The sequence below is a fragment of the Grampus griseus genome (assembly GCF_964374135.1).
Source record: "Grampus griseus genome assembly, chromosome: 8".
In the NCBI taxonomy this organism is placed as follows: Eukaryota; Metazoa; Chordata; class Mammalia; order Artiodactyla; family Delphinidae; genus Grampus; species Grampus griseus.
The window spans coordinates 61,155,590-61,181,088 of record NC_139002.1 but is presented as its reverse complement, the minus strand read 5'-3'; the positions used below and the strand labels follow the sequence as shown (position 1 = coordinate 61,181,088).

The window sequence follows — 25,499 nt, the reverse complement described above, 5'->3', positions numbered from 1 at the left end:
GTGAAGTATGATACGTGACATTTCATTTTGCTTTAAATATTTTGATCTCTTTTTTTTTTTTGAAGCTAATTCTGTAAGATTGCAAGGGCAAGTATAATGGAAGCCCTTCTGAATATAACAGTGTTAAAAGTGATTTTGTTGGATTCTTCTCTTCCTTAGGTCTCTCATTTTTCTAAGTATGGCCTTCAGGATTCTGATGAAGAGGAGGAGGAACGGCCATCCAAAACTAGTACAAAGAAGTTGAAGACTGCCCCTTTACCTCCTGCAGGCCAGGCCACCCCATTCCAGATGGCTCTTAATGGCAAACCAGCACCTCCGCCCCAGGTAGAGACAGGACAATGAATTTGAATGGAGTCCATGATACAGACGTTGAAAGCAAGTCATTCAGCTAGTACAAAGCTGTTTTATGACCCCGGAACTTTGAAGAGTACAAATGTATTGGCAATCATGTTAAGACAATTACAAGGGAGGGCATGAGGTGGTACTGGTATCTGTTGTTTACTTGAGAGATTCAAAGAATTCTCTTGCTGTTTGGATCATTCCTTCTACAGATTGTCATTCTTAAACACCTCCCTCTCTCTTCATTTGGACTTGCTGAATTCTCTGCTCAGTGATCAACTTAAGATAGTATTTTGCTTGCGTGGGTTGATGCAGAGTAAACCCGACTTCTGTTGACTACCTAATGTGCAGTTTAATCTTATTCTTTACCTCCATGGTTTTTTTAAAAGTTCAGGTTAGCTTTCTGCAAGGGTTTTTAACTTCATTTTTCTCAAGTTGTTTGCTTATACTTCAGGTAATCTCTTGATATTTGTATTTTGACAATACATAATCTTTATGAAAATACATAAAGCTTTAGAATACAAATGAATTGTTGGCTTGGGGAGAGTAGGGGCTACATCATTTATTGCAATTACCTGTACCACACTCTTTTTCAGTATTGTTAAGCCAATATAAACCTTTTGTCCTTGTAAGGAAAGGTTTGTAATTTAAATATCAGGTAGTTTCTTTGCCAAATCATAAGGGAGTTTTACTTTCATTTGGATGTTGTTTATATTCAATCAGGTTATAACAGTTTTTTTCTGTGCTGCCATACTCATCTCAAAGAAGAGAACTTGATATAAAATGTCTTTGTAAAGCATCCTCTACCTCTCAGCTGCTAAAAGCAGGACCTTTGGAATTTTCCATGCTACAATTCTTAATGCTGAAGGCTGCTGAAATGTGCGATTTTTATGATTGATTAAATAATTTCTTGGGAGGCACTTTGGAGACTTTTGTGTATATATGTTCACGTTTGCGCGTACAGGGTGAGGGGGAGGGTATGATACAAGTGGGAAATGGGAAATATGTTGACTTTTATGTTTATAATTTTAGCCTTTAGAATACCCCTCTATTTAGAATACATCTCTTCTGAACTAAAGAAATGCTGTAAATGGACTTGGTTTTCCAGTTACCCACATTCATTTTGTCTGAATCATATGCTTTGTATAATCTCTCTTTCCAATTTTGCAGTATACTGTATATGTATTTCTTTGGATAAGAGTCAGATAGCCTTCTTTTCTGCCAATAAAAGTAATATGTAGGCTCCTTAAAGATACAGCTGAAAAAGAAAAGCTTCATCTTTTGGACAGGTAGAGCAAATTTATGTAATGTTGACCATCAGTGATTTCTAGGCTCTTTAATTTCCAGAATACAAATAGTAAGAGATAACAATAAATTCCTGTGATGGCACTACAGTAGGTGAGAGAGTTCTTTTGAAAAACTGAGCACCAAAAAATTTCAGGAGAAGGTTCTAGGAAAAGGAGAGGTGGTAAGGATCAAGATGGGCAAAGAGAATATAGTGAATAGGTATCTTATCCAGATATCTCCTTTGATTGAGGAAGTGGACCGTCTTTGACCTTTTGGATGCAGAAGGGAGAAATGGGTAGACTTGTTTAGATATTTAGGCTAATGTGTTAGAACAATAACAGGGGACTTTGGAGAACTCTGTAATGCCCAGTGACCTAAGTGAGGTTAGGGGAAATGCCAGTGGTTGCACAGTTTTTTGAGTTATTAGCAGCAGGACCTACATTTTACTTGGCATGAGGAAAATACTTGAGCCATCTGAATAAACTGGAAACAGCACAGTCTTCTCATCCCAGTGTCAAGATGACTGTCTTCACATTGTCACCTGGCTCCCTGGAGGGGTTGATTTCCGTGATACGGTGTTCCTTCCGTCTGCTGTAGCTTTCTTTCCCCCACTGTACACAATCTCAGGTTCTCTGACTTTAGCGGGGGGGGGGGGGATGGTGTCCTTAAGGCATTAGGAAGATATATAGTTTTGTTTAATGGTTACATTTATTCAACTATCTTTTGTATAATATCCTCAGTCCTGTCTTTGCAGTTCGTTCTTAAACCTTGCTTTGCTCCTTAAACAGCAAGTGAATCTAAGCAATCAGAAAACAGAAAGGTAACTATATTTTTATGTAATCTTCTCCTCTGTGCCTTTTTTTTGGCTGCGCTGAATGGCTTGTGGGATCACAGTTCCCCAACCAGGGATTGAACCCCGGCCACAGCAGTGCAAGCACCAAATCCTAACCACTAGGCCACCAGGGAACTCCCTCTCTATGCCTTTTAAGTTAGAGAAAATGTTGGCAGAAAACCCTTCATCACAGGTGAATTAGGGCAGTTACAGAAACATTTGTTTGGTAGTTAGAACATTTATTCTAAAATGCTGATCTAAGACCCAATTTTCAGCCAACTGCATCAATATCTTGGAGAGCCCATGTATCTGGCATTGAGGCTCAGGCATATTTATATTTTAAATGCTTTCCCCCAAGTGATTGAGATATGTAGCCTCGTTTCGAAACTGTCAAAAGGCTTCAGATCTTCAGCAGTGACGTAGAGAGACATGTAGCTTTTTCCTAAGCCTTATAGTGAAATGTAACTTGTGTTCAGTACCATCAAGACACACTAGTTGACTTGCTCAGAAACTTAGCATTGTTTACTCGGTGAGTACATTCAAATAACTTTAAAAGTTTTTTAAAGGAAAAAGTGATTAGAATTTAGAAGAAAGTTCCATTTTATCTTGTGTTTACTTGTTTTAAAAAGTGGCAGGTATCTAAATTTAGCCAGTGAATCAATATATTTTATGTAATTTATACATGTTATATATAAAATAATTCTATAGTCACAAGCCTTTTTCAGATATTCATGTTATTGAATCCTATACCTCCTGCAGTAATATCCGTGAATGTATGTGTAGAAACATGCACACTTTCATGGGCCCTTGTAACCCTGACATGGGATTGCTCTTGAACACAGTATTGTTGACAGGGCTGATTTTCCAGCAAAATGAATATGAAACATTCTTTGCTGTTAGAAAACGAGTTGGAGGCAGGCAATAGTAGTACTTATATACTGGATTAGGCTATTTGGCTGGGAGAACAATATGAATTATTTAAACATGGATTTGACCTTGGATTGGATATTTACCCTTTGTTGAATAAGGGTATCTTGATTTAACTTCATTGCATTACTTTATCTATTGGATTAAGAGATGCTGTATCTTTAGGGTATTGTTTACATGAGGAAGATTCTTTTGAGCTGGAGAGTGGAGGTTTCTAAAAACATTAAAGGTTTCAGTTGTGAAACATCACCCTCCATATATCTAAAGAGAGTCATTTTGTAGATCTTGTCTGTTTACTTAGTATTTGATGGGCTTCTTTTTTTTTAACCCCCTTCTTTCCTTACTCAGGTCCTTCTGTGTCACCAATTTTTTTTATTGTCTACTTTTCTTTCTAGTACTGGCTTTGAGGAAGCACCTGATCTCCCAAGATTTCTCTGAAAATAACATCTGTTGGGGTAGTTTGTTGAAATTACTTAGATATACTTAAATGAAATCCACACATGGGGTTTCTAGGAGTTTACCAGGTCCTCATAGTTGCAAATTCACTTCGCCCTGTCCACTTATTAGATGACAGTAGCTTTGAAGTCTATGCATGAGGATGAAACAAATAAAACCTTGATCCTTAGCTTTCTTAAAGATAGGCTGAGTCCCTTGGGTCTCTAATCTAGTTACTTGATGAAATCCTGCCACTGCCTAAAAGTGTTCTAAGTGAGCATCTGTTGCTGTTACTGTTATTCCTTTGTTGAATAGTATAGTAAATTGAAACCCTCTTCCTCCTTCCTTTCCTCGCACCTATACTCGCTCCTTATCTTTCATAGGTATTAGCTTTTCCTACTGCGTGGCAGACACTGCATTAGCCAGTAGAAATAACAAAGTGTTTTGGTGAATTTAACAACGTGCTTGGTGTTAGATACAGAAAATAGTAGGCTATAATCTCTACTTTCAAGCCTTCACAATCTGGTGGGTCAAATATATATATGTGTGTGTGTGTGTGTATGTGTGTATACACACACACACAAGGAATTATACCATGATATAGTGTATAAAATAGGTATAGACAAGGTGTTACGGGAGCCCAGCAGAAGAGGGTATCCTGACAGGTTGACAGAGGATGGGGAATTTCAGAACTATTCATAAAGTGAATTGGTTAAAAGTTAACAGACCAGAGGGCATTGGAGTGTTCCCATGATTCTTGTAATTATAATGAGAGGATCACCACCAGGGCTGCTTTTCATTTTTTTTCCAGAATTTTAAAACGTAAAAGTAGTTAGACCTGCCTGTAGCCTCCCCAATAGGTAAAAAATAGTATCATTTTGTCTTTTAACCATTATTTAGCCTCCAGTTTGTTAGAGCAGTCCTTGGGGATTGTTCACAACTTAAGTGGCAATTCACCACGTTTCCAACACCTCAACTTTTCTACAGTTATAGATGGAAATAGTCATTCTTTTAGTAAGGATATTTGTTAAAGGAATTCAGGGGAGTAATAGATAATACACCATTGAAAAATTTAAAGTTTAAAAAGTTATGCTAATGGTTGTTTCTTGGTTCAAAGAAATCATGAAACTTTTTTTTTTAACCACCTATTGTACAATAGCATCCATTTGAAGTTTAGCATGAAATAGGCCACTCATGAAAGATAAGCCAAAAATTGTGGAAGGTTAGTAATCTACAGATGAGATTATGGAAGAAAACTAATTGGAAGAACTTTTAGATTTGAGAATGTTTCGTAAATTGGCTTAGCCGCTTGTTAACATTTTAACCAGGTCATATGCAAGTTTAGGACATATTTAATGAATTTGCACTGAGCCAATTTTACAGTGTGTTTCCGCTTTATGAATGTTTACCTTTTCAAACCATAGACTTAATCATGGCTGTATCTTTAAAACTGCTTAATAAATGTAAATCTAACTCTTGACACATTTAAACATAAAGGAATTATTCCCAGATAAAAATTGTTCCTAATAGAACTTTGCTTTTTCTTTTGGGAAATTAGAGTACACGTTCGTCATCTGATATGATACTGCACGGGTAGAGCCCAGCTAACCTTAGGATTCAGTCTCCTGAAAGATAAATTCCAGGCCCAAAATTGTGTTTGTGATAACTAGAAATTTATGTCTAAATGTTTTCTTTAAGAAAATGCAGAGTTACTGGAGACTTTGATATTTGTATCTTTTATTCTCTTTTCCCAATGGCTTCTGACTGCAAGGAATGTGAGGGAAGGGTAACCCTGTATAAATCAGAAAATTATAGTTGCTAACTAAATCAAGTAAGGCATAATCTTTGTCTCAAGAAGACCATATGTTCAGTATGGGTGCTGGCTTAGGTTCCAGGCTCTAGACCATAATATTACAAAAGGGTGATTCCATGAATCCTCATTTGGATCCCAAGTACTAATAGAGGAATTTGGGGGTAATTTTTAAATCCTCTTTAGCAAATATGCTACCTCACATTATGATGGAATGGGCAGAATCTAATATTGTTGTATCATATTTTGAATAAAGTAAATATGGTCTAGAAGCTTTGTGTCTATTTGGTGTCGTTTAATGCTGCTTCCCTGATCTTTCTGCTGTCTACAGAGCCAGAGCCCAGAGGTGGAGCAGTTAGGGAGGGTTGTGGAACTGGACAGTGACATGATAGATATCACCCAGGAGCCAGTTTTGGATTCCATGTTAGAAGAGAGCGTGCCTGAGGATCAGGAACCTGTGTCTGCCTCAACACACATTGCGTCTTCACTGGGAATTAATCCACATGTCTTACAGGTGAAGTCCTAACCCACCCTTACTACAACAGGAATCCAAACTAATATTTATCTTCCCTTCATAACATCAGGCTTTTCCTTTCATTAATCACTTAAGAGCATTGAATGGTCACTGGAATGAGAAAAACCAGGAATATGGCCCATGTTTAGGCATCATTTTCCCATTCGTGGGAGGAAGGCTATAGTGAGATTCAGAAGACCTGGATTCTAACCCCAGTTTTGTAACTGTTACTGTGTGACTTTAGGCAAGTCATTTAATGTGAGCACTATAAAATATTAATTTCATTTACTTTACAGAGAGGTTTTGAAGCTCTGGAAAGTGCTCCACAGGAGTTTTGTTTGTTCATTTGTTTATTTTTTCTCTTTTTTAAATTGTAGTTACAAGTTTCTTTAAGCTCTGTCTCAACTTCTCCCTGCCTGTGCCTTTTGTCATATTATGAATTTAGCCTTTGACTTACATTTGACTTTGAAATTAATTCATTCAGCAGACATGTGAGCAACTGCTGTGTGCCAGCCTCTGGTGAGACTGTATATACAAAGCAGAGGAGTTTTATATAACTTCTGTCCTTCAGGCACATACAGTGGAACAGAGTCACACAAATATTATACTAGCTCTGGACACAGCCTGAGACAGAGCTTTTTAAAAAATTGGTCGTTGTAAACTGCATTTTTCTTTTATGGCCTTTGGATTTGGGGGAGCACATTCATTCTATAGATATTGCCTTTTTAGATCATGAAAGCATCATTGCTTGCTGATGAAGAAGATGTAGATATGGTCCTGGATCAACGCTTCAGTCGCCTTCCTTCTAAAGCAGATACGTCTCAAGAAATCTGTTCTCCCAGGCTCCCCATTTCAGCAACTCACTCATCAAAATCCCGTTCATTAGGTACTGTAAAAGATGCTCTTTTGCAAGAAAGCTGTAAAGTCTGGCTTTTCACATATCTTCTTCTAAGCTGAGTTGACTTCTCTAGCAAACAGCTCCCTAAAGGTGTATGACATAATGATGCCAAGCAGAAATGTACTCTTATAAATGCACCTGTTAGGCGGGGCCAGTTTTTAAAAAACATGGTCACTGGTGCAGATGCAGAAGTTGTATGGAGAAAAAAAGCATTTGTTTTGTTGGGGGGCATGTTTTTATTTGCTTATGAGTGTGGGTTAGATAGTAAGCTCAGATTTCCTAATTTTTATCATACCTTAGAGGAATCAGCAAGTTGTCTTGCTCTGTACTCTTTTTGTGCAGTTCTAACACTATCATTATTGCTTTCTAGGGGCAAATGTTGCTTCTTATAATGTGCAAAACTTTTCAGATTTCTACCTTTCCCTAAACCTTCCCAAATTCCCAGGACAGCAGTTGCCTGTACATTTTAAAGCTTTTCTTATCTCTTCTAGTGGGCTTGTAACTATGTGGGATTGGAGGTAGAGTATTGATATCAACAGAGGAGTTCAGCAGGTGTAATTTCAAAACGGTTTGAAAGCCAGAGGAACTACCAGGAAGATATTTGTTATATTGCCTTAAAAACTAAATGTTTGGGCTTCCCTGGTGGCACAGTGGTTGAGAGTCTGCCTGCCGATGCAGGGGACACGGGTTCGTGCCCCAGTCCGTGAAGATCCCACATGCCGCGGAGCAGCTGGACCCGTGAGCCGTGGCCGCTGAGCCTGCGCGTCCGGAGCCTGTGCTCCGCAACGGGAGAGGCCCGTGTACCAAAACGAAAACAAAAACAAAAACTAAATGTTTATTTTTCAGTTCTTTTGAGTACCCTAGTTAACTTTCCTTTTTAAAAATACTTTAATAAAGCATCAGTTAAACATTTATAGCAAGCTTTTCCGTAATGAACACTACATGAAAATCTCATACTTCAGTAACTAAGTCCTTGCTTTAGACAGGAAATACATAAAATTGGAAAACAGGCAAAAATAACAAGAACTATCCTTCTGAAGGGCATATATGCAATCACAAGATGCCTCTGAAAGGCATATATGCAATCACAGATAGGTTTCTGTTTTCTTAAGTCTGACATTGAGTACTGGAGTGGTATGAATTTGACTTTTGATCTTACCAACTTTTTATATTGACTAAGAAAGGTTACATTTGGCATTCTGATAAGGGCATGAGTATTGGTGTCAGACTTAGCTGGGTTTATCTCTTAGTTCTGCCACTTAGTAGCTTTGTGGATTTGGACAAGTCACTTAACTGAGCCCAGTTTTCCCATCTATAAAGTGAGGACTGTAATGTTCTTCATTTAAAGTTATTGAAGGATGAAATGAAACAGTGTATATAAATGGCTTATATAGAGTCTGCTGCAGATAACTGCTAGATAGTTTTTTTAAATAGTAGTAGTAGTAGTAGTAGTAGTAGTAGTAGTAGTAGTAGTAGTAGTAGTGTTATTAATGTTGTTATTGTTGGTGACATCATCATCATTAGAATTCCTGCCTTGATTTCCTGTGTGAAAGAGGAATTTCTGTAGAGTCTGATATAAGCTACTCCTGGTCATCTGTATGTGATTTAAGTAGCTTAATAAAACTATAATTTCAGCCTTGATGGTTGTTGTTCAAGAATCAATAGACTGTATTTTCTAATAGTCTTTTTTTTTTCCTTATTTTAGTAGGTGGGTTACTACAATCAAAATTTGCAAGTGGAACTTTTCTTTCACCAAGTGCCTCTTTACAAGAGTGTCGCACTCCCAGAACATCGTCATTGATGAATATTCCATCCACATCCCCTTGGTCTGTCCCTCCACCCCTGACCTCTGTGTTTACGGTGCCCAGCCCAGCACCTGAGGTTCAGTTGAAAACAGTGGGTACACGCAGACAACCAGGCCTAGTCCCTCTTGAAAAGTCTGTCACCTATGGAAAGGGGAAACTCCTGATGGACCTGGCCCTGTTTATGGGACGCTCATTTCGGGTTGGTTGGGGCCCTAACTGGACTCTTGCTAATAGTGGAGAACAGCTGAGTGGCCCTCAGGAACTGGAAAATCATCAGATTGCTGATTCTATGGAATATGGATTCCTGCCTAATCCAGTAGCTGTTAAATCGTGAGTCACGTATTCTTATGCTTTTTGAGAAGGGCAACGTGGTAGGTGAGAAAAAGCTTTTCATCACCAGGAGACCCATGTTCAGGGCCCTGCTTTGTGATCTTTCTAGATATATTCTTAGCACAATTTTATTTGTATAATTAAAAGCTAAAATGATTAATAGCTCCATTTGTACCATCAAGGTATGAAGAGTATAGAATAGTTATCTAACAGTTAAACTTTAGGTGGAAAAGTAACAGACTCAAAGCTAATGCTGCAGCATTCCTTGAGTTTTCATCCTTTTTATTGCATTAGTCATTTTTCTATTTTCTCACTTAGATATTGGTAATATCTTCATAAGTAAGGTATATTCTCATTAAAGCACATTCCCTGTGTCTTAGACTTAATAAGGTAAATGTATGAACTGTGGATAATCCATACACAAGTATTTGGAAATAAGATGACATCTGATAATTATACATGTTATATATCTCTACACAGTTCCCACCATTAATATTTACATATGTATGATTATAGTTCTGTATATACTTTATATACTATATATTACCGTACTGATTTTATATATATATATAAAAATATATATAGTGTTCTGGTAGTCATTACGTAGTATGCATACAGTTTTTTGTAAAATTTGTAACATTTTTCTATTTACTTTTCATAATTGTAACAAACTGCTATCTTTACTACAGATTGTGACTATGATCACCTATTATTATTAGTTTTTAAAGTTGAAGTTTTGAAGAAATAAAAAATCAACAGCATCTCTTATACCTCACAATTAGGAATATTGATCCTAAACCCAGGTTATCCATGATGTCATATTTTAGAGATTGTTAATGTCAGTCCTAAAAATTGGATCAAGGCTGCTCAACTGTATGCTCATCTTAATTGAGAGTCAGTTCTTTAGTATCTGTAAGCTTAGCCTCATGACTTTTGATACTGATAACTCATAACTTAATGAGTTAAGTGTGGTTTGAGAAACGGGTGTCCCACACTAGCTTTTGACCATTGGATTTCATAGTATCTATATACATGCAGAGCCATTTCCAGGTCTAATTGTACTCACTCCTATGCCTATTATAATCTGGCCTAAGAAGGCTTAGGATTCTTTTCTGAATGCATCGGTCAGGTAATTTGCTCAATATATATCAAATAAGTTCATTATAGTTTGATATTAAGAAACAAATTTTCTTTAAAATCAAAGTGGAATGTTTCGTGTCCTATTTTGTAATTATAAAAAGAAACAGGTTTCATTGTAGGAAAATTCTACCATCTGTCTTTTCTTATTTGTTATTTTCTCTTGTAGCCTAACTGAGTCTCCATTCAAAGTTCATTTGGAAAAACTCAGTTTGAGGCAAAAGAAGCTGGATGAAGACCTGCAATTATACCAGACATCTCTGGAGCTTAAATTAAAACATAGCACTGTCCATGTGGATGAGCTGTGTCCTCTCATTGTCCCCAATCCGGGAGTTGCTATCATTCATGACTATGCAGATTGGGTTAAGGAAGCATCAGGAGACTTACTGGAACCACAAAGTGAGTATGGACTATACTTCTAACCCTTGATGCCCCAGGAACAGGAGTAGGAGCATATGTTCATAGGAGGACACAGTTTCCTTGTGCCAATGTAGTGGTGGATGCCTGAGCTTACACTTTATCTGTAGTTGAGTTGGGATGAGCAAAATCTCAAGCAGGAAGAAATCACATCATTGTTTATCATTACTCTTAGGCCACTGTTCAAAGGAACTGTAGCCAGTCACATCCCGTGGGCTTATAAAATTAGATCCCTTACCCTACCCGGAGAACATAGCGGGAGAGAGATCCTACCTAAGTCCTACCCATTCTTCCATGTCCAACTCAAGTCCCACTTGTTCTTCCCAACAACTTTGGTGGTTATAACTTCCCTTCCTGACTTCTCTCACTATTACCTCTCTATAATGATTCTGATCATGTTTTTCTGAACCAGTACTTCCATAAAGGGCTTTTCTAATTTGGGCACTTACTATTTCAAGTAGAAAAATTACATGTTTCACACAACATTTCATGTCACTTTTACTGAAAAATGGGGACTATTAGAATGTTCCATACCACATGTTTTGGGAATTGTTTATGTTCATTTCTTTGTGTTTGCTGTAGTTGTCTTATCTCTTCAAATATGTGAGCCATCTTCCCAATGCATACTTGTAAGTAGCTTAAGGTGGTAAACAGTGCTTCCTTTTTGTTTTCCTTTGTGAGGGGCAATATAGCATTAGTGGTTAAGAGTATAGAGTTGGACTCTGAGTACTTGAGTTTGAATCCTGGCTCTGTTACATCTTGCCTGTAACCTTGAGCAAGTCACTTAATGATCTGTACCTCAGTTTCTTCATCTGTAAAATGAAGGTGGTAACTATTGTATAGTTACATTGTGTAGATGAGAGTTGGTTTACTCCTGAGTGCTTTGAACAGTATCATTTAGGCTCACTAAAATGTTAGGCTGTGCCTATAGCAGATAATAATCCCTCACAAGTTTTCAGAGCACTTTATATTTCTTAAAGCATTTTTTGAACAGAATTTGATCAAATTAGAGGATTTTTCTCTATCATTTGAGACTATATGTAGCCATAATTAGGCTAGAGGAACCTGTTTAAAGGAGCCTGGAGTTACATTTGTTATGTAAGTACCATGGATACATGGAGTGAGCAGGCAATACCACACACCTCTGGAGCTTGTAAGACACAGGTGAGTGAGGTGGAGACAGATTCAGGGAAATCAACTTGAGTTGTTGTTTGGGGTATTTATTAATTTATGTATTTTTAATGCCACATTGAAGTGATCCCCTCTCTGTAGTTATTGTATGGCTTCATGTCATTGCATTATTTTCCTGTCCCTTCCTTAGTTGTGAAGCACTGGAGCCTAACGTGGACATTATGTGAAGCTCTATGGGGCCACCTGAAGGAGCTTGACAGCCAGCTGGATGAGCCCACTGAATACATTCAGATTCTGGAGCGAAGAAGAGCTTTCTCTCGCTGGCTGTCCCATACAGCTGCACCTCGAATTGAGGAGGAAGTCTCCCTAACCCGAAAAGACAACCCTGTGGAGGCTGTCTTCAGCTACCTCACGGGCAAGAGGATCAGTGAGGCCTGCTCCCTGGCCCAGCAGTCAGGTGGGGCATACCGTCCTTCTCTGCACCCCTGCCTACTTCCTACTCACTGTCCCTACCCCTTAATCGTGCGTTTGCCCTTGTCTTCTAACCCGAATGTTAAGTATAAACTTCCCAGGAAGATCGCCAGTTCCTCCAGAATAGGTAGGGACTCTGTCTTCCAGTTTTCCTTTTATAACCTTAGATAAATTTTATTTATCTATCTATCTATTTATTTATTTTTTGGCTGTGTTGGGTCTTCGTTGCTGCGCGTGGGCTTTCTCTAGTTGCTGTGAGCGGGGGCTACTCTTCGTTGTGGTGCACGGGCTTCTTATTACAGTGGCTTCTGGTCGTGGAGCATGGGCTCTAAGCACGCGCGCGGGCCTCAGTAGTTGAGGCTCGCGGGCTCTAGAGTGCAGGCTGAGTAGTTGAGGTGCGCAGGCTTAGTTGCTCCGCGGCATGTGGGATCTTCCCGGACCAGGGCTTGAACCCATGTCCCCTGAATTGACAGTCCAATTCTTAATCACTGTGCCACCAGGGAAGTCCCTAGAATTTTTTTATTGCCTCAAGCCTTTGTACTTAAAATTTTTTATTAAAAGAGATACTGGACTCTAGAGAGTGAAAGACTCAACCATTTTCTTTATATCATACATTTGTTTTTCCTCTAGGTTTGAGTTTGCCATTTCTCAGTGTCATTATATAGTACCTGCTAGTTGGGCATGTTTACAGTTATGTCATCTCAGTTTTCACTATAGACCTTTGAATCAAATACTTCCCTCCATTTTACAGATGAGGTACCTTGTGTAGGGTCACAGAAATAATAGTAGATCTGACACTGAACTCTGTGTACTATATAATCTATATGTAATTAGTTTAAGCTACAATACTTTGAAGGTTTTCTACCCAAGCCAAAAACGTTAAGTTCTTGATCAGTATTTTAGCACTACTGCAGAGAGCAGTCAGAGGTGTTTCTTGAGGGCCAGAAGAAATAAAATAATGCCCCCAAGTGTTTTCCCAAGTCTGTAAATTCTCAGTATCACCAGAGAACTGTTTCTCTTGTAGGTGATCATCGTCTTGCCCTTCTTTTATCCCAGTTGGTTGGCAGCCAGTCGGTCCGGGAGCTGCTTACTATGCAGCTGGTAGATTGGCATCAGCTCCAGGCTGACTGTTTCATCCAGGAGGAGAGACTGCGTATCTTTGCCCTCTTGGCTGGAAAACCGGTATTTTTCTCTTTTCTCATAAACTTACATAAATTTTCTCATAGGTTCAGGATTGCTTGAGGTTAAGGCAAAGAGCTATCTTTGTAAATTGTACACTATTACATATAACTAAGCAACTTGTATTTAACTTTCAGCAGAAATATTTTCAGATTTTAAATGTACAACATGTACATTGTGGGGAAGAAATACTGGTTATATAGAAATTAAAATGTTAAAATTCACCATATCCCATATCATAGTGATAAACAACATAATTCATTGTCTGTCTTTCTAGACACATTTTAAGTCTATTTTGACATATATGTGTGCATATTTACACTTGTTATATATTCAAATAAAATGAATTATATGTAGCAGTTCTGCAACTTTTTTTTAACTTACTGAATATGATCATTTTTCATGTTGTGTGGCCTCTCTTCTTTCAATAGCCACTTCTCTTCCATTTTATGAATGATGTATCATAATTACTTTAAGCCAGTTTTCTTGCTGCCTACCCATTTTGCTTGCCATCTTAAAGTCAATTTCCAAAAATGAAATCACTAATCAGAATTTATTCACATCTTAAAGTTGGCAGCTGTGGTCAATGAGTGGTTCTCACCTCTTCTCAGCACTTACTGTCTAAGTCCACCCTATCACCTGCCACGAAGGGACTGTGTATTTTATATCCGGATCATTAACACTGCTATTTAAATCATTTAGAATCAACTTGAGTAAGTGAGCAACGTGCAGGCCTGGCCAATAACAAGGTAATGTATAATTTAGAGCTGTGATGGTGATTTTGTCTCCTGTAGGTATGGCAGCTCTCAGAGCAGAAGCAAATCAATGTGTGCTCACAGTTGGATTGGAAAAGGTCCCTGGCTATCCATCTTTGGTATTTGCTCCCACCAACAGCCTCCATTTCCAAGGCACTCAGCATGTATGAAGAAGCATTTCAGGTATATGTATCCAGTATAGCCAAACAAAAGAGTCCTGGTAGGATTTCTGTTTTTGCCAGAAAAGTACTACAGAGAAAAAACCATCAAATCACATTTCATAATACTTTTTCCTAACTGCTTTTTGAAAAGTACCATAGAATTGAAATGGACACAGGAAATCTGATGGGAAACTTCTTCAAGTTTCTGCTTCTATTTTGTTTAATACGATGAGTTTCCACAATTTATTTTCTTACTGCTGTTTTCCTGCCTCAACATTGGAGGGTTTTTCTTCATTCCTAATGCTGTCTTATTCCTTCAGGAATTCCCTGAGATACAGCCTGACCTCGTGTTTATTATAGCCCCAAATTAGCAGGTCTGAAATTTGCCTCTAAATATCACTATATTTCATATTCCTTGTCCATTTGGAGGTTAAAGGATTATTAATGTTTTTAATGCCATTATTTGGTTCTTCTCTTACTGTTCATTTTTATTGTCTTTGATATCATTTGCCAGAATTATAAGTATTTGTCAGGAAAAAGAGAACACTAAAAAAAATTGAGTGTAATAAGAATTGTGGCAAGAAAGGTGGTGGGGTTAGAGCTGTCTGAGGTCTTTGCCAGTCCATTGAAGGCAGGTGGAATATGTCACTGATCAAAATAAGTTTAAAATCCTTGAAACACTCCTTTAGAGGATGTCGCACCATTCTTAATACACATCTGAGTAACTGAGACACAGTAGAATCTAGTGAAACATACTAGCAGCTGATGTATTGTTTTATCAAATTCTTCAGAATACCTCTGAGGGTGACAGATATGCCTGCTGCCCACTTCCCTCATACCTGGAGGACTCTGGCTTTGTGGTAGAGGAGGAGCAAGACTCACAGAGACCTCTTCAAGATGTCTGCTTTCACCTTCTAAAACTCTATAGTGACAGGTAAATCAGAGCCATATGTTATAGTCACTCGAGGGTTCCATGAACCCTAGGGAGTCCTTTCCCTTTTATATGTGGTCAAATTGCCCTAAGTCTATATAAATTACCAAAATATAACTTACAGTAATTGAGTGCAAAGAGCATGGGAACTGGAATTAGAAATCTAAAAATTCACATTTTAAATCAACTATACTTAAATGAAATTGTTTTTTAAAAATCTAAAAATTATTTTAATCAACTTTAATGAGATACAGTTTTACACATAATGAATTTGTGGTTTGATATGTTTTAATGTAATCTAACTACCATCACTATCAAGGTAACATGTACATTACCCTCAAAAAGTTACCTCATGTCCCTTTGCAATCAGTCTACACCACAGACAGCTACTGACTGACTTTTCATTACTGTAGATTAGTTTTGCTGTTATAGAATTTTATGTAATTGGGATCATTCTGTATGTTATCTTTTGTGCCTGGCTTCTTTTACCCAGCATAGTGATTCTGAGATTTATCCATGTTAATATGTGTATCAGAAATTTATTTATTTATTCATTTGTTAATGGACAGTTTTCTTGTTTTGGGCTGTTAAGAATAAAGCTGCTATGAACATTTGTATCTAAAAATGTTTGTATCATTTTGCATTCCCACCAAGATCTGTAATTGCTCCATATCCTCTTCAAAACTTGGTATTGTCAGCTTTTAAAATTTTACCATTTTAGTGGGCACATAGTGGTGTGTCATTTTTTGTGTGCTTAATGAGAAATTAATATAATAACATGCTATGATATCTAATCAGATAATCAAAACTATCTCAGAGCTGTCTTTTTACCTTATCAGAAACACTGAGTGGTTTTCTCCAGTCAAAAGTATTAGCTCACATCTCATTTCATTTCTTTATTTAAATACTTTTTTAAATTAACTATATAAATTATAGAATAATACAGCCTTTTATTGTGGTAAAATACACATAATTAAAATTGTGTTTTAATTTGCATTTCCCTAATGCCTAATGGTGGCAGGCATTTTTTCATGTGCTTATTTACCATCTATCTATATATCTTCCTTGTTGAAATCTATTAGAAACCTTTTGCCCCCCTTTTTTTAATAGGGTCGCCTAATAGTTATTGTGTTGTAATAGTTCTTTATATATTTAGGATGCAAGTCCTTTATTATAAATGTGTTTTTGCAATTATTTTCTCCCAATACACAGGCACAGAAGTTTTACATTTTTATAAAGTCCAATTTATTGAAGTTTTTAAACTATAAAATCAGTTTCTTTAATAGATACAGAGCTGTCGAGGTTTTCTATTTATTCTTGAGTCAGTTTTGCTCATTTGTTTTTCCTAAGGAATTTGTCTGTTTCACCAAAGTCACCAAATTTATTAGCATAAAGTTCTTTATAACATTTCTATATTCTTTTATTTATTTATTCATTCATTCACTCATTTTTGACCGCGTTGGGTCTTCGTTGCTGCATGCGGGCTTTCTCTAGTTGGTGGCGAGCAGGGGCTACTCTTCGTTGTGGTGCGCGGGCTTCTCATTTTGGTGGCTTCTCTTATTGCGGAGCCACGGGTTCTAGGCGCACGGGCTTCAGTAGTTGTTGCACACGGACTTAGTTGCTTCGTGGCATGTGGGACCTTCCTGGACCAGGGGTCGAACCCGTGTCCGCTGCATTAGCAGGCAGATTCTAACCACTGAGCCACCAGGGAAGTCCCTCCTTATTCATTTTTTTAAATTATTTATTTATTCATTTTTGGCTGCATTGGGTCTTTGTTGCTGCATGCGGGCTTTCTCTAGTTGCAGCGAGCGGGGGCTACTCTTCATTGCGGTGCACGGGCTTCTCATTGCGGTGGCCTCTCTCGTTGCAGAGCACGGGCTCTAGGCGCACAGGCTTCAGTAGTTGCAGCACGTGGGCTCAGTAGTTGTGGCTTGCGGGCGCCAGAGCGCAGGCTCAGTAGTCGTGGCACACGGGCTTAGCTGCTCCGCGGCATGTGGGATCCTCCCGAACCAGGGCTCAAACCCATGTCCCCTGCACTAGCAGGCGAACTCTTAACCACTGCGCCACCAGGGAAGCCCCCTTATTCTTTTTTAATGTCTGTAGGATGTGTGGCTGTGTCTCTTTCTTCCATGATATTGGTATTTGTGTCTTCTCTCTTTTTCTCTTGATTAGTCTGTCTCCAGCTTTTGGTTTCATTGGTTATCTCAATTAGTCAACTAGCTCAAAATGAATCATAAACCTAAATGTCAAACTTAAAACAATAACCTCTTAGAAGAAAATCTTTGCAACTGTGGGTTAGGCAAAGATTTCTTAGATACCAAACACATCCATAAAAGAAAAAATTGATAAATTGGACTTTAACAAAATTAAAAACTACTACTCATTAGACAGACTGTTAAGAGAATGAAAAGATGAGCCACAAATTGGGAGAAGATACTTGCAATTCATATATCTGATAAAGGACTTTTATCCAGAGCATGTAAAGAACTCTCTGAACTCAATAATAAGAAAACAATCCAATTTAAAAATTGGGAAAAATATTTAAAGGGATGCTTCCCCAAAGAGGACGTACATATAAAGCCCATGAAAAGTTTTTATCAGTAGACATCAGGGACATGCAAATTAAAGCCGTCATGGGATGCCACTACCCATCTATTAGAATGGCTAAAAATTAAGACACCTGCACCAAATGTCATCATGGAAGCGGAACATTTGGAATTCTCAACCCTGCTGGGGGAAAATGTAAAATAATACTGGCACTTGGAAAAACAGTTTGGCGGCTTAAAAAGTTAAACATACGGCTACATACATATGATCCAGCCATTCCACTCGTAGGTATTTACCCAAGAGGAATGAAAACATATGTCTATTTATATGTTGATAGCAGCTTTATTTGTAAAGGTCCAAAACGGGAAACAACCCAAATTTCCATCAACAGGTGATTAGATAAGCAAATTGTGGTACATCTATACAATGGAATACTATCTCAGCAGTAAGAAAGAATGAACTGTTGATAAAATGCAACAGCATGGTGAATCACAAAATACTTTTACTTATTTTTGAAGCGGTGAGAAAAAAAAATACCCCCAAAAATTTACCTACTGCTTGATTCTAATTTATGTAAAACTCTGGAAAATGCAAACTAATCTATAATGATAGAAAGATCAGTGGTTGCCTGGGAAGGGTAGGTGTAGGGAGGGGCAGGAGAGAGGGATCACAGAGGGACTTAAGGAAACTTTTGGAGGTGATGGGTATGCTTGTTATCTTGACCTTGGTGGTAGTTTCACAGGTGTATATATATGTTTAAACTTATGAAAATTGTACATTCTAAATATGTACAGTTTATTGTATGTCAATTTTTCTTATTTATTTATTTATTTTTGCGGTACGCGGGCCTCTCACCGCCGCGGCCCCTCCCGTTGCGGAGCACAGGCCCCGAACGCACAGGCCCAGTGGCCATGGCTCACGGGCCCAGCCGCTCCGTGGCATGTGGGATCCTCCCAGACCAGGGCACGAACCTGTGTCCCCCGCATCGGCAGGCGGACACTGCGCCACCAGGGGAAGCCCTGTATGTCAATTTTTTTAATGTCAAAAAAAAAGAAAAAAGGAAGAGGAAGAAAAGTATATATCTCAAAGTGTCAGAAATAGAGAAACCAAAGCCTGAATGAGATAATAAAGTGTTCTTCTCATGTAAGGTAGAATTGCTATGACTAAAACCCTTACATAAACTGTAAGGAACTGCACTGTATAATGGCCGCTATTCTCATAATACTACTTTAAATTAGTTTTTAAATATAATTACTTATTCACACTAGCCATATTTCAAGTGTTTAATGTGGCTAGTGGCTATCTTATTGGTCAAGGCAGATTATAGAACATTTCCATCATCACACAGAGTTCAGTTTGACAGCACCGGTCAAGAAAAACTACTCATTACTTGGGGAGGTGTTAGGAACTTGTAAAATGTCTGGGATCTTAGGTGAAAGGGAAAAGTTTTGGTTGGTAATCAAGGCCCAGATCTTTAAAACTTTTAGGTGTGGGATCTTAGTTCTTACTCTTCTTATGGTCTGGGACTTGGAAGCTAAGAACATAACACATAAACTGGTCCAGAGTCTTTGAAGTCCCTGGGCGCTCAGCAGAAAAAAAAGTGAAAGTCTGTAGGGAGACTTTCAAACCTGGATTTCTATATAAAGAATAATACATACTGTAGACAAAATCAAAAGTAAGATTTATAAGCCATAGAAGGAAATAACCATCAAGACTGGTTAGCTATTGGGACTTCCCTAATGGTACAGTGGTTAAGACTCCACACTCCCGACGCAGGGGGCCCAGGTTCAGTCCCTGGTCAGAGAACTAAGATCCCACCTGCCACTGGGCACCTAAGCCCGTGTGCCACAACTAGAGAAGCCCATGCATTGCAACAAAGATCCAGGGCAGCCAAAATAAATGAATAAATAAATCTGAATTTAAAAAAATAAAACAACAACAAAAAAGACTAGTTAGCTGGTCAAACAAACAGGTGAAGTAGCATTCCAGCAACTTCAGATAGTAAAACAACCTGAAAGATACTAAATAACTTATATATATATTTTTTGATAGATCTTTATTGGAGTCTAATGGCTTCACAATACTGTGTTAATTTCTGTTGTACAACAAAGTGAATCAGCCGTATGCATACATATGTCCCCATATCCCCTCCCTCTTGCGTCTCCCTCCCTCCCATCCTCCCTATCCCACACCTCTAGGTCATTGCAGGGCACCGAGCTGATCTCCCTGTGCTACGCGACTGCTTCCCACTAGCTAACTATTTTACATTCAGTAGTATATATATATCGATGCTACTCTCACTTTGCCCCAGCTTCCCCTTCCCACCCCATGTCCTCAAGTCCATTCTCTATGTCTGCATCTTTATTCTTGCCCTGCAACTAGGTTCATCAGTACCTTTTTTTTTTTTTTAGATTCTGTATATATGTGTTAGCATATGGTATTTGTTTTTCTCTTTCTGACTTACTTCACTCTGTATGACAGACTCTAGGTCCATCCACCTCACTACAAATAACTCAGTTTCGTTTCTTTTTATGGCTGAGTAATATTCCATTGTATATATGTGCCACATCTTTATCCATTCATCTGTTGATGGACATTCCATGTCCTGGCAATTGTAAATAGTGCTGCAGTGAACATTGTGGTACATGTCTCTTTTTAAATTAACGTGTATTTTTTAAATCGTTAAGAAAAGTAATTGATACTACAGTGAAAGAATGGAAGGGAGAGAGTTGTGAAGACTCCCTGTACCAGGATGGTAAAAATAGACCAAACAACTACCAGCAAACCTGGTAGAAGAGCCACCGAAGACGAAGTGCCTTGGTTTTTGGTAGATCGGTAATGTGGCTGAACCTAGAGGAGGAAGACTATAAGGCTTATGATGCTTCTGCTCCTGGCTGCCTGCCTTTATTGTTTTGTAAGCTGTAGCTGAGACAGTTGACTCGTCCAGTACAGGTGGTCTGCTAGCTGGGTTTGGTAACTCTCAGAACATTCTCCTTTGCAGACATTATGATCTCAACCAGCTGCTGGAGCCTCGAAGCATAACAGCAGATCCTTTGGACTACCGTCTAAGCTGGCACTTGTGGGAGGTGCTACGGGCTCTTAACTACACCCATCTCTCAGAGCAGTGTGAGGGTGTGCTGCAGGCCAGTTATGCTGGCCAGCTGGAAAGTGAGGGGCTCTGGGAGTGGGCCATCTTTGTCCTCCTGCACATTGACAACTCAAGGTGAGTGAGAAGCCATCAAACACACTGGTTGCATCCAGCGCTACAGGGCAATGCCAAAGGAATCAGTCTCTTAGGGTTCAGTTCAGCAAGTAAGTGTTTAGAATGTATTTTTGGGTCCAGCCTTGTGATAAACCTTAAGACAGTTCAACCTGCAGCCCAGACTGTCTCTGTATTCATGTGAACACGTTAGAAAGATTGCCCTTGATTAAGTGCCAAATCGTGCTATTTATCATAAGGCCTCCCAATAGTCCAAGAAGGGAGAAGAGATCTCTGTGAACTGCAGAATCTCTGAGTCTCTCTAGAGATAAGATTCAAAGTACGTGTAAAATTGGTATAGGAAATAATTAAGTGGGAAGGAAAGATATGCCCGGGTGGAGAAACCCCATTAACTAGGCACAGATTCCTTGAATGTGGCATGTTTAGAATTATGCAGAAATAGTGCTGTCCGAGTTGGATCTGTGGAGTAATGGTTGGCAGGGAGGGCCCCTGCTTTTTCTTTACTGGCCCTTCCCTTTCCATCCACCCACCCCTATCCCTCAAGTTTGATAGTGTTGTATTTACCTATTTACCAATACAATCTTGCTTAGATGTGTAATGTTTTGGTTCTTTGTGCTGAACAAAAACCAGAGAAACATCTCTGTTCCATGCTTTGAATGAGATGAAGTTGGAGGTTTTTTGTTAATGGTAGCAGCATGGCATAACACTAAGAACAAAAACATTTATATAATACTTTGTTATATAATGCTTTTATATATCTTTATACACTGTTGCAAGTACTTTAAATATATTAACTCATTGAATGCTCATAATGAACCTATGAGACACTCTTACTATCTATTTTATAGATGAGCAACCCAAGGGATAGAGAGATTAGGTAACTTTTGTTCAAGGTCACATAGGTACTAAATGGCAGAGTGAGCCTTTCAACTCAAGACACCCAGAGTCTGTGCTCTTGATCATTGTACTGTACTATCTGTCATGTCTTAGGGTGTGGAAAGAAGTTGTTTTGTAGTCAGAGCTTTCTAAATTCTGGCTCCACCATGTACTCACTTTGACCTAAGGTAGAGCTTACTTCACTTTTGACTTTGAGTAAAGACACTCTCTAGACCTCAGTTTTTTTAAATATTAATCTCTATTCAAAGGTGACTGTGGAATTAAAAGTGTAAAGCATCCAGCACAACCTTACTTTTAAGGAATTTCTCTTTCCTCTTGCTCCTTACCAGGAAACAAAATGATCCCAGAATTTTCCTCTGAGTTTATTTAAACACACTCATGGAGAATTTCACGTGGTAAAAGGCTGGCTGATGGGATGATTGATGATTGGCTGTGGGAAAGCAGATCCTATTTCCTAAAGGGGAGGAAAAAAGGAGGCAGTTGTCATGAGATTGGGAGTCCTTTGAAAAAGCTAGGAGTTGAGAAAAGAATCTAAGATGAGGAGAATAGCTTTGATCTGAAATTAAAATGACTGATCCTTTGGCCCAGACATAGAAGGACTCTATTTAAGTGGCCTTGAGAGCAGAAAGATTGAGTTTAGCCTAAGTCTAGCAGTAAAGAGAAAATGAATTAGGAAGGCCGATGACTTTTAAGGGAAAAAACGACCTGGAAGAGACCTTATGTTTAAAAACTACTTTGTTTTCTTGCATTGACCACGTGAGACAGAGGGCAGGGAGGAGGTTAGAAATAAACTGCAGAGTGCTCGGTGGATCTAGAATTCCCCTATCCCAGTCCTTCATCTCCTGTTAGAGAAAGGAAACAAAGAAATGAGCCTACTGGGATGAACACACACACACTACTATATATAAGATCGATAAACAACAAGGACCTACTGTAGAGCACAGGGAACTCTACTCAATATTCTGTGATAACCTGTATGAGAAAAAAATCTAAAAAAGAATGAATATATGTACATGTATAACTGAATCACTTTGCTGTACACCTGAAACTAACACAACATTGTAAATCAGCTGTACTCCAATAAAATTTTTAAAAAGGAAAGAAATGAGCCGAGTCAGGAGAAAACCTTTTCAGGGTAGTGGGCAACCTTCCCAAGAGTATTCGTTTTCAGACTTTTTTGACCATGAAAATATGTTTTTACAGAATGCTTCTATTCTGTTTCATTTTAAAAATTAATGCTGGTGTGATAGCTTTTTAAGTGAAGTTTGAGGTGATCCGCTAAGGGTCAGGACCTGCAGTTTAAGAGACTGCCTCACGGGCCACTGTGAGCTGTCTGAGGCAGCCTTCTCCATCAGTGAGAATGAGATTTATCCCAGCTGACCTTTCCTCCTATAGCATGCGTGAGAAGGCTGTTCGAGAGCTGCTTACGCGGCACTGCCAACTGTTGGAGACCCCTGAATCGTGGGCTAAGGAGATTTTCCTGACGGAGAAGCTCTGTGTGCCTGCTGAGTGGATTCATGAGGCCAAAGCAGTGCGAGCACACATGGAATCCGACAGGCACTTGGAGGCCCTCTATTTATTTAAAGCGGGGCACTGGAACCGCTGCCACAAACTCGTCATCCAGCACTTAGCTTCTGGTGAGTGCTTCAGACTAGGGCCTGTGTCTCCTGGAATTACCCCCAATTCTTCCAGTCTCTGAGCCCATGATGAGTCAGGCCAGAAATGATGATCAGAACAGGGTATGGCAGACTTGAATCAGATCACACTTTGTAAAAGCTCTCTGTGCAGAAGATGCTTGGTAAGGGTGAGGGGCGGGGTCAACAGCAATATTGTTACATTCCCATTTGCCAGGAATATTCTTGATATTCACTAATTATGTTAAACTCTTTGTTTATTTAGGGAGTTTTATTCAGCAACACCAGAAATATCTGTTTGGGAAACTGAAGCCAGAAATTCTTCACAGTTTTCTTAAGAGAATTTCAAAATATTCTACTGTAATTCTCAAGTCTGACCCAACATAATTTTCCCTTTCTTCCTGTCTTAGATCTTTCTGCCATGTCCTTCCTTTGTGCACTTTTGGTCAATATTTTGTTTCTTCAGATGCCATTATTAACGAGAACTATGACTACCTGAAGGGGTTCTTGGAAGACCTGGCACCCCCGGAGCGCAGCAGCCTAATCCAGGACTGGGAGACATCTGGGCTTGTTTACCTGGACTACATTCGGGTCATCGAAATGCTCCATCATATACAGCAGGTGCCTGAGTTCCTTAAACCACGGCCTAGTTTCCCCTTTCCCTGGCCCACAGAGCCATAGCGACCTCCAAAGGCTTGAGCAACGACTTGAAAAACTCATTGGCAGAGATAGCACTGTCAGTGTAGGAGGGATTTTTTTTTTTTTTTTTTTTTTTTTTTTTGCGGTACGTGGGCCTCTCGCTGTTGTGGCCGCTCCCGTTGCGGAGCACAGGCTCCGGACGTGCAGGCTCAGCGGCCATGGCTCACGGGCCCAGCCGCTCCGTGGCATGTGGGATCCTCCCGGACCGGGGCACGAACCCGTGTCCCCTGCATCGGCAGGCGGACTCTCAACCACTGTGCCACCAGGGAAGCCCAGGAGGGATATTTTGATGAAGCTAATTTGATGTAGTTACTATGACAGCTCTATCAAAACTTTAAAACGTTTTTTGGTGCTTATTGCCAAGTAGTGTGTACAATGGACATTCCTAAGCCTTGTCCATAGTCAGTCTCCTCCCCTTGTTCTCATCTTTTCCCCTAGTTTTAAATGAGAAGCTTAGGGTTGAGAGAGAAAGTAAGGTCAGAGATTTGGTGAGGATGTTTCACATAACATTTAGCATGAAAGTAATTGATTTCTGTTGTTAACAAAGCCACAATTCTTGTTAATATCTGCATAATTAAATGCTGATTCTTAGTTGGAGTCAGGAGACTTAAATTAAGTGCTGGCTTGGGCTCCACCTCTCACTGTGTGCTCTTAAGAAATCAATACCATGTTTGTGAACCCAGATTTATATAGATTTTTGGTGCAGTGTTAAAGCCTGATAGTTACATGGTTCACGAATGGTGATTTCAAGACTTGCCCAATCCTAGGCCCTGTACACTATATTGTTTTCCTGTTGTGTATAATTGCTAAGGTCTCGTCTTATCCTCAGCGACTAGGCTGGATGGTGGTGACATGGCACTGCCGGCCAGCTTCTTGGGTTTTCCCCTCCCTCACCTCACTCTTGTTTCAGAGTGTTGCATAGTCAGTCTGTGGGTAGGATTGGAGTGATGGGAGCTCCTCTTGGCCTAATTGGTTCCTCTGCTTCTTTGTAGGTGGATTGCTCAGGTTATGAGCTAGAGCAGTTACATACCAAAGTGACCTCACTGTGCAACCGGATAGAGCAGATCCAGTGTTACAATGCCAAGGATCGCCTGGCTCAGTCAGGTCAGCCTCTCGCCTCCTCCCCCTTCCTGCCTGCTCATT

General features: G+C 39.2%; 1 protein-coding gene across 8 annotated transcripts in view; it reads left to right on the top strand.

Moving 5' to 3' along the window:
- The window catches only part of NUP98 (nucleoporin 98 and 96 precursor), a gene marked incomplete at its 3' end in the record, with an annotated part of 101,625 nt that overhangs the window by 73,233 nt on the left and 2,893 nt on the right, over positions 1–25,499 (top strand). For 4 of the 8 annotated variants that reach the window (XM_082660030.1, XM_082660029.1, XM_082660028.1 and 1 more), the window contains 13 exons: positions 160–324; positions 5,962–6,144; positions 6,874–7,030; positions 8,748–9,177; positions 10,484–10,713; positions 12,053–12,319; positions 13,358–13,515; positions 14,307–14,450; positions 15,220–15,362; positions 20,908–21,129; positions 23,419–23,660; positions 24,124–24,278; positions 25,349–25,460. In XM_082660030.1, coding sequence (XP_082516156.1) covers positions 160–324; positions 5,962–6,144; positions 6,874–7,030; positions 8,748–9,177; positions 10,484–10,713; positions 12,053–12,319; positions 13,358–13,515; positions 14,307–14,450; positions 15,220–15,362; positions 20,908–21,129; positions 23,419–23,660; positions 24,124–24,278; positions 25,349–25,460 — 2,608 coding nt within the window. Of the gene's footprint in view, positions 1–159; positions 1,252–5,961; positions 6,145–6,873; positions 7,031–8,747; positions 9,182–10,483; positions 10,714–12,052; positions 12,320–13,357; positions 13,516–14,306; positions 14,451–15,219; positions 15,363–20,907; positions 21,130–23,418; positions 23,661–24,123; positions 24,279–25,348; positions 25,461–25,499 lie in introns of those variants that run through there. The other 4 variants (XM_082660032.1, XM_082660031.1, XM_082660034.1 and 1 more) reach the window with 2 other exon arrangements.